Source organism: Haemaphysalis longicornis, unplaced genomic scaffold (genome assembly GCF_048455015.1).
Source record: "Haemaphysalis longicornis isolate Haplotype H1 unplaced genomic scaffold, Haemaphysalis longicornis Haplotype H1 scaffold_1, whole genome shotgun sequence".
Lineage (NCBI taxonomy): Eukaryota > Metazoa > Arthropoda > Arachnida > Ixodida > Ixodidae > Haemaphysalis > Haemaphysalis longicornis.
In genome coordinates, this window is record NW_027526203.1 from 362,403,333 (window position 1) to 362,415,644 (window position 12,312).

General features: G+C 45.6%; 1 protein-coding gene across 9 annotated transcripts in view; it reads right to left on the reverse strand.

The window, feature by feature from the left end:
* The window catches only part of LOC144155013 (uncharacterized), a 65,475-nt gene that overhangs the window by 17,591 nt on the left and 35,572 nt on the right, over positions 1-12,312 (reverse strand). For 8 of the 9 annotated variants that reach the window (XM_077686202.1, XM_077686201.1, XM_077686195.1 and 5 more), the window contains 5 exons: positions 10,497-10,549; positions 7,722-7,871; positions 7,479-7,568; positions 7,333-7,401; positions 5,609-5,707 (listed from right to left, as the gene is read on the reverse strand). In XM_077686202.1, the coding sequence (XP_077542328.1) occupies positions 5,609-5,707; positions 7,333-7,401; positions 7,479-7,568; positions 7,722-7,871; positions 10,497-10,549 (461 nt within the window). The remainder of the gene's footprint in view (positions 1-5,608; positions 5,708-7,332; positions 7,402-7,478; positions 7,569-7,721; positions 7,872-10,496; positions 10,550-12,312) is intronic. The other variant, XM_077686203.1, reaches the window with a different exon arrangement.

Below are 12,312 nucleotides of genomic sequence, written 5' to 3' on the forward strand. Positions count from 1 at the left end.
TGGATGCCGTTGATTTGTTAACGACGTCGAGCTTCATGCATGTATGCTTTGGGAGATACCAAATAAACAGCTGTGCTTCGGCAGTACTGTCTACTGTGTTCTCGTACTGGCCCATGCCAGAGAGCTGGCTAGGTTGCCCCAAGCACCCACATGCTATATTGCATTTGGCAAATACAGTGCGGGTTTATTTTGCTACGATTATTCAAAAATACTTTGATAAGCTCGTTCAGACTAGGGATGTGAGAATATTTTAATTTAAAATTCAAGCGATGACTGAGCAAATTATTTTACTCCAAGTTTCTCCGTATTTCAAATCTGAACTTCACGACATCGCACTCTTAGCAACCCCTTGGCAAACCTGTGGGCCTAACCGGCTATATGCAATTAAAACTGACTTGCGCTAAAAAACAGTTCTGGCATTGCGGATAGTAGAAAAAGATGGTTTCAGCAGTCTCTTGGACATAGGAAAGAATTCTGCACGAACATCCCCAGCAAGCACCTGACTACGTTGGAATCATTACGAGTCTAACCATCTAAATCCCTGCAATACTCTTTAATGTTTCTCTTGTTGCTGCTTGTTTCCCTTGTTACAGCCTGTGCATGCTATTTTACACCGAGTGAGCAAGGAGTGCCACTAAAAATGTTATCCCACTGTATCTCTGTGAACAACAGGCTGGCATGTATGTATGTCGAGCACGGTTGAGGCAGTGTGGGAAAAACTAGTGGGGATCACACAGTTCAAATCCACACAGAAACAAAACAGCCACTGCCTAGTATTACCATAGCCGTGCACCCAATTACTCCTGTGTCTGTTTTATATGAACTTTGGCCACTGCTAAGAACACATACACAAGCAACCTGGCATATCGCTGCTCTGAACATAAGCCACAAGGGCTCTTGGAGACGGCAGCTAACAAGCATGCCAAGCCTGCTCAAAAAGGCAGGGCAAAGTGTCTTCCACATATACCATTTTGGCCCCTCTCTAAGCCCAGGTGTGTGAACAAACTTTGGATAGATAAACCAGCAAGGACTGGGCAATAATAAACAAATTGGCTAGTAACATTGCCTCTGAAACAACATGTTTTTTTTTTTAATACTGTTTACAGTTCTACTCATAGAACACACCACATGATTTATATATCCACATTGCAATCTACCCGAACCCCTCTGAACTAGCAAAAAGAAAAGGAGGGAGGTAGTGCAGCCTTTATATGGTATAACTAAACCTGAATGAAATACTGTTCAACTGAAAATTCCTACATTCATACACCAACCACACCAGTTCATTTGTGATTTAAAAAGGCTCTGGAACCAATCAACGAGGCTGTTTTTTTTTTCCTGCCCGATTTGCAGTTAAAACTGGGGTCAAAAGAACAGGACTGGCATAGTTCCTGCTGCTCACAGCACTCACGCACTGCCGTATGCATGCAGACCCTTGATGTGCAGGGGAAATACAAAGAACTACAAATAACGGTGACCATTGCCTCCAATACATCATCTGGCTGCCGTGTTGCGTTCGAAACCACTGGATCAGGAGGCCTAAGTTGCTTGCACTAGCAATCATTTTGCCTCATACACTGCGTTATGGTGGGGAAATTGTCTCACAGCTTGCATTTACTTGAATTTTACTACCCCAAGCTTTATTGCGTTGAAATTGCGCAAAATTTCTTTCATTACTAGGGTTGTTCGTTTTCGGGTAGAGACCGATTTTACCCTATTCTTACACCCTGAACATGTTTCAGGAGACTCAGGTTAAACCCGATTTCTCTCCAAAATAGACCTTTCCAAAGGAGCGATCTGCACAATTGTGGTCCGACGTTCTCGACCAGTACTTGCTGGAAGCAAGCCCCACAAACACAGCTTTTGAACTCATTGAGTATTGGCATGACTCTACCACTCGCTACCCCGGGGCCGGCAAATGCGACCCTGACACTGTTGTTCCTAGCTAATGGAAGCTGTGTTGTCGAGAGAATCTTCTCTCAGTTGAGATACATTCAGCAATCAGACAGGCCTTGAACGAAGACCGACAAGCTGCGCAAGCAGATCACAATAATGTATGTAAACAAGGATGAGGGAACAATCGATGACCAGCTTTTCGCGAATAAAATGTTTCATTTTCTAGAAGTTATCAATGCTATTTACGGTCATTATTTATTCATTTCCAAACAAATGCCAAATTTCGGAGAACCTTTTTTAAGAGAACCCTGAAGTCCCCCCAATTATCAGCTTGAAATAAACTGAGTGTAGCAAAATAAACTTAGTACATCTACCTTAACCCCCCCCCAAAAAAACCCGACGTTGGGAATGATTTTACAAAAACACCCGATTTCTCCCCGAATATCAGTTCGAAAAATAGTATCCGATTTTTATCCCCCTATTTTGAAAAAATATAATACACTAAAACGAACAACCCTATTCATTACATTACACTAAATTTATCGAGTTCAATGAGACAAGCTGTGCTGGTCATGTTGCTTCACTATATTAAAGGGACACTGAAGTGATATGTAAACATTGCGGGATTACTAGCGCAAATTGTAGCCCGGAGTCCCCAGGCCATGTTTCGACCACTCTGGGCACGTTTACGCGATTTTATTTAGTAGAAAAATTAATTCGAAAATGCTGTCCTCCTCTCTTTACGCTCGCCCATTTTCTGTGGCGCTTTCGTGTGACGTCAGGAGGTGCCGAGCTCGCAATTGGCTGCGCTACTGCACGGCTCCCCGGCCTTCAGACAGAGTCAGTCGGCCCAGCGTTTCGTCCGCCGGCCGCCGACGGGTCGTCGCAATTCCTTCGCACAGTTGAAACGAAGCCAGGACACGTTTATGAATGGAAGAATGTGCCTTTCTTTACTTGGTTAGTTTGTACACTGTATCTAGCTCCAAGTCAAGGTCGCTTCACACAAGCGCTGCACAAGCGCACATGCGACGCTTCGCTGACTGGTACGCCAGTAGGAAAATATAAGGCCTCTTGAAGGCGGGAGAAGAGTCAGCGAAGTCAATATAGGTACTAAGGAAATAAAATCAACTGATATTTTTACCGTACAGCGTAAAACTAGGGTGCGGGAAGCACTTTTTTGCGCTGGGCGAACAACCACAGCGGTCAGCAGCACGACTACGCATCTGCGAACGCTTTTCCGTCTACGAAATGCAGTTGCTAGACGTGAGCTATTGTGGAAACTCGGGGTACGCTTACTGCACGAGCGCAATACAACAAATAGTCACCTAAGCTGCTTGAAATGCCAAAACTAAATAAAAGTGTAAACGTGTTGTACAATATATACCTTATATAACCAAGGTCGGCTGAGCCGGTCTCGTGGCCTAGTGGTCTGGTGCTGTAGGTGTGTTGTCGCAAATGTTTTGCAAGTCACGAGTTCGAGTCCCCGCGGGTACGTGCTTTTTTTTTTTTTTTTTGTAAGTTAACTTTTTCGTTTTCTGCCGATGTTTTCTACATTGAGTTCACCTTTTTTTTGGGCCGCAACGTTCATGGCTCCACGAACTAGTTCAGTCTCCGGGGCATCAGGGTCTGAGAGGTAACGAGGCCGCGCACGCGGCTGCCCGAGCGCTTACCCCTCACCCATGCTCTCCCGGCTCGGAGATTAGCAAGCCACTTCTGCGGTTTAGAGAAATCGTAAAACATTACTGCGATAACCGCCGGCTTTACACAGCCCCTGCAAAGGGTCTGAGCAAGGCCGATGAGCGAATACTGCGGCGCCTGCAGACGAACACATTTATGTGCCCTGCAGTAGCAAAGCATTTCGATTCTAAAACAGATTGGCGGTGTCTGCACTGTGGGGAGGTGTCCGACACCTTCCACGTGGTGTGGGCATGCCAGTGCAACCCTGCGTTATCCCCCAACCCTTCCCCTACCAGAGAGGCATGGGAGGCGGCCCTGCTCAATTGCTCGGGGCTGGAGTCTCAAAGGGCTCTAGTTCGACGGGCGAGAGTGGCGGCCTTGACCAATGGGGTCCCGGAATAGGGACTGCACCTGTGCGGAGCGCCACAGGCCCTAACTCTCTTCTATTCTGATCAAAAATAAAGTTTCACTCCTCCTCCTCCTCCAGAACACGCGCAGACTGGCACTGGCGCGCTAGCGAGTTCTCGTTGGCGTGCTGTTGCCATAAGCACCGACTGCTTGCGGGCAGTGGGCACAGGCCAGAATGAACAGACCCTTGGCCTGGTGCGAACACGCTTTTTACGGTACAGGCATGAGTGAGGCAAGCTCCAAATATGGGGGAAAAGCGCATGACATTTGGGCGTCTGCGGGTACGCGGAGGGCGTCCATGCACTGCGTAGGCCTCGGCTAGTGAATTCTACGATTCCAAGCCGTCCTGGGAGGCTTATCTTTATGCATTTTCACAGCTGACAACATGGCAGAAGCGCGGTACGATGATTACTGAGTTATTGAGAATGCCCATCCAACAACGCCACCAGTTGTGTTTTACAGAACCGAAACTTGTTTGGTTGCTCACCTTGGGCATCGTCCAATCACGGTGCCCGCTCCTCCTAACGTCACAGCTTTAGTTGGTGCGGCCGCCGCAAACCGCGCATGGTAGTTTTTCTTCTTTCGCGCTTTGTAAAATAATTATCGATTTGTCAACCGGATAAACGATGAAAAGTGTGCTAATTTGAGCCAGTCTACGCAGTCCAAGCAAAAATGGGAGCTTGACAAATTCACTTCAGTGTCCCTTTAAGGTTTTAGTTGCATATGCAAACTCTTTGGCTTAAGATCAGAACTGCAGTTCTCGTAACCTTCAAACAGAAGGCACAAATATGGAGACCATCCAATTTATGCAGCCACTAACTTAGTTAATGCCTCATAATGCCTTAGCGGCATTTTACAGCATTACCACTGACTACTTTAAAGGAACCAACCATAAAGACAAAATACCAAGTTTGTTTTAATCGAAGGATTTGGTGTTTTATAGGGTGGCATAGTGCATGCCGTATGCAAAGCTATGTTTACGTGTTCGTTCATAACTTCTATTGGTTACCCCACCTTCGTTACCGCTACAAAAAGATCATGCGCTAAATTCAAAAGCAAATAACTCATTCCGCAAGCTTATATTCCCCGTTTAATTTGCGATAAATTTTGTCAGACTTGATCAATTGCAACAAGCGGACCATAACATGTCACAAGTTCAGTGCGGCAAAGTAGCTGAGTCGCCCCCTATTTTCTGTTTTCCTCATTTATCTAGCTTATTCGAGTAAAGTTTATGTTAGAAAGTGGTGTCAGTGTTATTCTAGCATGGCAATCTTTTGAAAGAATCAAACCTGCATCTTGCCTTTGTGGTCCCTTTTTTTAAAACATATAAAACAACGTCTTGCTGTACACTTTGATAGTGAAAGTGGGTCAGCGTATGATTTCACTTTCAAAGGATTCTTCAAATAGTTACTGCAGACAACTAGTTGTGAGGCCAGAGTTTCTTTATGTTCCCGACACCACAGGATCTCTCCAACAACAGAAAACAGTAGCTGAAGGTTTATGCCGGGCCACAAACATGGCCCCGTGTGCTCACGGGCGGTTTCTGTAGTGGAAGCAGTGGAATGTAGTAGTAGAACCTACGTCCCTTACAATGGCAAAACCGTTAACTGCCTGGAGTGAGGCATACCTTGGAGGGGCGTACGGTGGTGGTCCCCGCGATGCAGGCTGGTTGCCACGTGGCCTTCCAGCTGCCGCATTGGGAGCTGGTGACCGCGATCTGGACCGACTGCAACACAAAGAAAACATGGCATTGCCACCCCCACTGCATGGCATGTTCTCTCCTGCAGAGCTGAGAGAACATGCAGAGAGAAACAACAGGCAGCTACACACTGCAGTATAAGCCATTCATCAGGATTTTTTGTGTGCGTGTGTTTCTGGATAAGAGCTGCAGTCCAGATAGACAAAGTAACCGCAATTGAAATCATGACAGCTGGTTTAGCAATTTTAAGGCAAAAATGAAAACGGTTCCATGGGGACAAGTGAGTAAGTCATGCAGAAATGGCCCGTAGCCCTTAGGGTAACAGGTGAGCAAGATGTCGGTAGGACTGAAAGTAAGAGCGCGGCAGCCTCTATGCTCTAAAACTGTGGCTGCTCCTGACTGCAAATTGCTGGGGCTCTATAATCCCCCTTTACCACTTTACGGGAGCACGGTCTTGAGACAGCACGTGGCACACATCTGCCCTGCTAGCTATGTCATGCGAGCTGCACTTTTGTGGTCACAGTTTATCAACAAGAGCATGAGAGTAAAACAGACTGTCTTGCTCGCTTAATTGCAAGACACATAACCAGTGTCGAAACAGATACATGATAACCACCTGTAACAGTAAAACAGCCTGTCTGTAATGTTCCAAGCTGCAGTGTTCTTAATGCACCCAACAAATGTAATCCTATGTGCTTATTCTCCATTTCCAAGAATTTACATAAAGCTACTTGGAAATAAATAAAAATGAAAAAAAAAAAAAAGATTGGTATGGAAAACCATTCGCAGCAAGCGCTACCTATTTTAACCATTCTACACCTCACAAGACAACTGCTGCTGCCAGGATTGCTACAGCTGCCATTTATTACCATTTAACGACGCTCATTTGCATTTGTTCTATCTCGTGTTTGTGTCACCCACAATCTAGACATACCCCTTGCAGTACCCATGCACGCTCATAACCTTCAGCTGCAACTTCACATTGGGCGGACATAACAGGTCATTAGCAGTAACCATACAGTTTTAAAATATTTTGCAGTCTTGTATGCCAACATTTGGTAAATAACAAAATTTTTATTGCACAGAAGTTCGTTCAACGTAAGCTAATTCAAATAATGAAGCAGATTTTGCTGCGTGCCACTAAATACTGTCGATTTTGCAAGAGACATTGCTCATCGGAAACCTTTGATTGAGGACTTGAAACAGGAAGCCCAAAATTCAGTGCTACTTTAACTAATACTGGATAGGGTTGGTTCTTTCCGCAATTCCATCAACCTTTTGGGATACAGCTAATCTATATAATAAAAACTGATTCTGATACTTCTGATTCTCTAAATGTAGTGCCATGGGGGCAATGTTCTCCCAGCCACCAGATAGAACCAAAGACATGACAACTGTCTTCACAAAATGCCAACACGATGCAACAGACGTGGCATGATTATCAGACAGATTTTGCAATTAACAAGACCGTACAAGAAGCGGGATTGGAGATTAATGCTCCTAAATCTGACTTTTGCACACTGTCATTCTTTTGTGGCCTCTTTCACAGCCATGCCCGTGGAAACATTAATCCATTAAAGTGTTTCGAGATACGCAGAGGCAGCCAGAAATACTAGACTAACTGATCAAAATATAGATGAGAGAAACCTTGCCTGTCATAACTGGAATATGAGCTCCGAGAAGAAGAGCTGCGGGAATAACTGTAGGATGACCTTGAAGACCTGCAGTATTCAAAAAACCCCAATTACCAGAGTGAACAAAGAGGAGGCGACATCACACACTGCAGTGCTGAACTCACCGAGATGAAAACGACCGCGAGGAGCAGTTCGAAAAAGACCGCCGGTTGCGGCCTCTAGACCGACTGCGACGACCTTTCGGTGTTTTGGACCTGGCAACAGGGAAGAAGGGGCGAAGAGAGAAAGTTCATCCATCCACCCAGTCTTCCTGAATGCAACAAGCTTTGCGAATTTCATGCGCTGGCATCACCCCTGCACAGCAGTTTGCTTTTGAATTGCGGCCAAGTTTCAGAACGGCCACTGACCTCCTCCAGGGGTCCCTCCACTCATCCGGCCGAGATCGGGCCGTGGGTGGAGGCGGTGCATCGGGAAAGCGCTCCTCACGCCAACGCGGGTCCCTCTCGGGCCCACCTCCATGCGGCCGGTCAGGTCGCGGCCCGTGCGAGTAGCCACTCCTGGTACCAAAGACGCCCACACAGTCAGGCAACAACCTCTCGCTTGTGCATTTACTAGTGCACAAAAGACGGTAGGCTACATGGCTCCTCAACCAGTATTGCCATGGGGAAGGAAATTCAACACGCCCACAGGAGATAAAAACGCAATTTTTGTGAATGATATTCACGTGGCAATATATATCAATTCACGTGGCAATATTTGCAATTACAGGCTCTTAATTGAACACCGAAGCACTGGAGCAAAAACTGAATTATGTCTGCTTGGGTTTGCGGAGTACATGCACAAATGTAAACTTCAGGCTCCATTTTTACCTCTGCAGATGTTTAAGAGTGCAGGGAACTAGTGACTTCCTGTACTTATGGGGTATTTTCATTCTCTTTTTATGAAGCCAGTTTCCACATCAAAGTAGGGTAAGGTTCTGCTATTTCTGCTGCGGCAACTGAAAACAAAAATGACATAATGGTACATTGTGCATGATGCACTTTTTCATATATGGCAAATATATGTTCCCACAAATCCATTTGCTCATCTGGGATCAAGGTTACGAGTACACTGCTTAGTCCAAGAAATGGTTGTTCTATCTAGCTCTGCACCAACTTTGTTACAAAGCCTGGCCAAAACTTTTAAAACGCATCAGTGTCAACTCAGTCTCATGGTTTCGCTTCAGTTACAAAAGTAAAAAAGAAAAATGGGTTGCATCATTTGGCCTATGTGACACTGAGTGCACTCCAAAGCACCGGTTTTTGCAACTGAAAAGCAACTGAGTTTAGACAATGCAAGACAAGCAAGCAAGAAAGTGAGCGAGAGGTGCACAGGCTGAGGAAGAAACATTTGCACATGTGCTTGATAATAGTGCATACACCTGCACTGTTTATCGTAGAAGGTGCTATCATAAGAGGCAAGACATTGAGTGCCATGCCATGCGTCAAGGGTGAAGCGGTATGAAGGCTTGTAAATGTAAATAGGCCCATGAGCGGGCCATGGCGTGAACTCATGCAGCATTAATGCAAAGGGGAGAATGGGAATGGTTCCAAGCAACATACTACAGCGAAACTTCACTTGAATGAACTTCAAGGGACCTCAGGAAAAAGGTGGCTAAAATGAAAGTCCACTCAACTGAAATTAGTATGTTGCAGCTTGTTACCACAAGCTAAAAAAAACACCGAAATGTTCCTGGATCGTAAATCCTTTAGCCATATGGGAACGACTTTAGTGAAATACCCAGCGCACAGTCTCTTGTGCGCGGGACCGAGCTGCGCACTTTCCAATGCAGCCGCGATTGCTTGGCACTGGCTCTTATCGTAGACAATGATGGTACCGGGATCCCAAATGCCTTCGCAACAACGACTTGACGCTGCCTGGAGTCCATCCTATGCAAAGCATGCTGTTTTTCGTCTAGAGACAGGCGCTTTCGTTTGGTGCTCATGACTAACCAGCATGCGAATGCCTTTTCTTTGTGGTTATAGTGGTTGCAGGGCTAAAGCGGTAGCTGTGGCTATGGCTATCGCTTCGGCTGGATAAAAGATTATCTAGGTAGCCAATCCAGTTCAAAGTTAAAATGGGGCCCGTTATTTGTCGCGCGGTAATATAACACGGTTCGCAAAGAAAAGTATGCTACGAAAAGTGCAGGTTGCACTTGTTGAAGCAATCAATATGACCTGGGAGACACAGGATGGTGTCATGGAATATGTTTGTACAACTGAAATGTGCACTGTGCTGAATGTCGTTAAACTGAAGGGCATTTGCATTGGGTTCAATGGAGGTTCACTAAGGGATTTAAAAAAGTTCTTACAACTGAATAGTTCACTGAACTGGCGTTTGTTCAAGTGATATTTTACTGTACTAGCAAAAACAGCCTAGACCCCAAGAAAAAGAAGGAAATGCCAGTACAACACACATTGCTATGAAGCAAAACCCACAGTGAAAGAGGGCGAGGGTAACAGAATGAACCAGCCAAACTGGACGTCATAAGTAAACAAACACACCTAAGATAGCATAGGCTCTGACTGCCACTTATACAGTCAACTACAGTTTTATTTTTATTTTTTTGGTTTTTTGATGAACCTTCAACCCAATTTTTGCTTTATTTGGAAGCACTGAAAGCTCCCAGCAAACATAGCCAAGGGCACGCCAACCAATACTGAGAGCCCGTGTTCCAAGAACAAGGGTTGCACTACCGTTTTTGTAAACACTAGGCTAACAATATTGCGACTAGAGCTGCCTCAGATGCAAAATTCTGTCTTTCATGGCTCGGCCAATAACTACACAGTGCAAGCACTAATGTTGTTGCCTTAAGTTAAATTATGCGGAGTAGAGTGATCCAGCAAGACGGTTTTCTACATTTTTCACTATCGTATCAGAGCACACATCTGGGGCATCCTATTTACAAATCATAGAAATTATTACGGTATTGCAATGAGAAGACCACACAAAGGAAAAGCAAGCAAAAAAATACCAAAGGCATTGCAATGCAAGCGAAGCATTTTGCACTTGGAAAGCTTACATGCATAGCACAGCATAGAGTAGTGTGTGTACAGTAATATTTTGCTACAGTGAACAGTTGCACTTCCCACTTTTCACTATTTACATGCTCTTGTGGCTACTAATTGCATATAAATTCTCACTTCTCTCGATCGTAACTTCGTCCTCCAAGTCTACGCTCCTTTTCTCGTCGATCCTGCAAAAGAAAAAAAGCCACTGTCATCCCGCTCGCATGACTAGAAAAAGGCTCCAGAATGAAAACTAGTTCTAATGTTTCGTTGCACTGCATATTCACATGAACAAAAATGACATTAATGAAACCTCAGGTGAAATAAACTCCACGGGACATGGAAACATCAAGTGTAGCTTCAGCCAGTAACGCCCTTTGGGTACTCAAGCAAGTTGGCCTCATTCATGGATAAGAAGTGCTTCTCTGATACTTCACAAATACACAAGACTGGTAAAACTTCTACAGTATAAAAAGAAACCTGGTGTGAACACTATGTTGAGGCCCGGCTCTGCAATCCCCTCAAACAATCCTCACGAAATTAAACAGCTTGACAGACTTAACAAAGAGAGAGGTTCCGCAAAAGGTCTGCAAGGTGCAACATCTACCATCATTAAAGGGACACTAAAAGAGTGAATGACATTTTATTTTAGCTGAAAGATAACACTAATCAAAGCTTTGGACGGCAACCAACGCTCTGCTTGTTTCGCAAAAAAAACTACTGTAAAATCTCGATGATACGAATCTCACGGGACCGCAAAAAATATTCGTTATCATCCAAATTTCGTATGAACCAACGCAGACCAAAAAAATTGAACACTAAAAAAAATTTTCATTTATTTCTTTTCTTACTTTCGCGAGAAGAAATCCGTGACGTTTTCTGCTTTTTTTTTTTAACCTCCATGTCACCGAGCGGTCTTTTCTGGACTTTCGCCTCCTCACTCGCAATGCCCAAGCTCACTACAGGAGCGTTTTTGCACGCAATTCGTGCGCGTTGGCGTTGCATGCTCAATATTTTCACGCTGGCATCAGCGATTCCGCGGCCACGGCCGCCTGTGCCTCAGTCGGAAAATGACGCACGACGCGCGTGGCAGTGGGAGGAGCCTGATGACTTGCGCCAATGGGGAAGCATGTGCCTCATGGCGGCAGTTTTGAAGCGTTTGAGACAGCCGGCTGGCTCCGCCGGAAATGCGGAGCGAGCCGGCTTAGCACCCCGGCAGATATTTCATGGGCACTTTCACTAGCGGCGGGGATGATGTTTTATAGCACCTTTTTCGCCCACATTATTAGCTCTTTTACCACACAAGAAACTTCATGTGTGCTTTGAGCGGCATTTTAATGAGCGATTCGAAGCGGTCGCTGGGCGCACAGCATCACTTCGCGATCGAAGCCGCTGCCATGTTGCCGCAACCGGTCGCGCCCCGCACCTGTGGAGTGTGCGGCGCATTTTCACGAGCAGAAAACAGCCCGGCTGTTCCTGAAGAAGGAGCGACAAAGGGAAGAGAGCCCGTACGTTGCTGTCACTTGCTCACTCGGCAGTACGGCGCCTCGCCGGCTCGTTTGTATCATCCGCCGGGCCGCGCAGGTCCGTTTGCAAGAGCCGAAATTTTCCCATTACAAACAATGCAATTTCGTCGGGACTTATCAGAAATTCGTATCACCGAGATTCCACTGTAATTAAAACTCATTTCCCTTCTATTTTGAATCCCAGGTAATTTCCAGCTAGGTAGGTGCTGCCAGGGCCGTAGCCAGAATTTTTTTTCGGGGAGGGGGGGGGGGTTATAGATTTTGGGAAGGAGGTAGTTTTGCTGAAAGCACAGAAAGTATTGCTTACGTGCTGCCTGGAAAAGATTTCCGGAGGGGTACGAACCTCCAAACCCCCCTCTCTGGGTACGGCCCTGGGTGCTGTCACCTAGAAAAATTCAGTAGAAACTACTGGCGCGATATTTCCA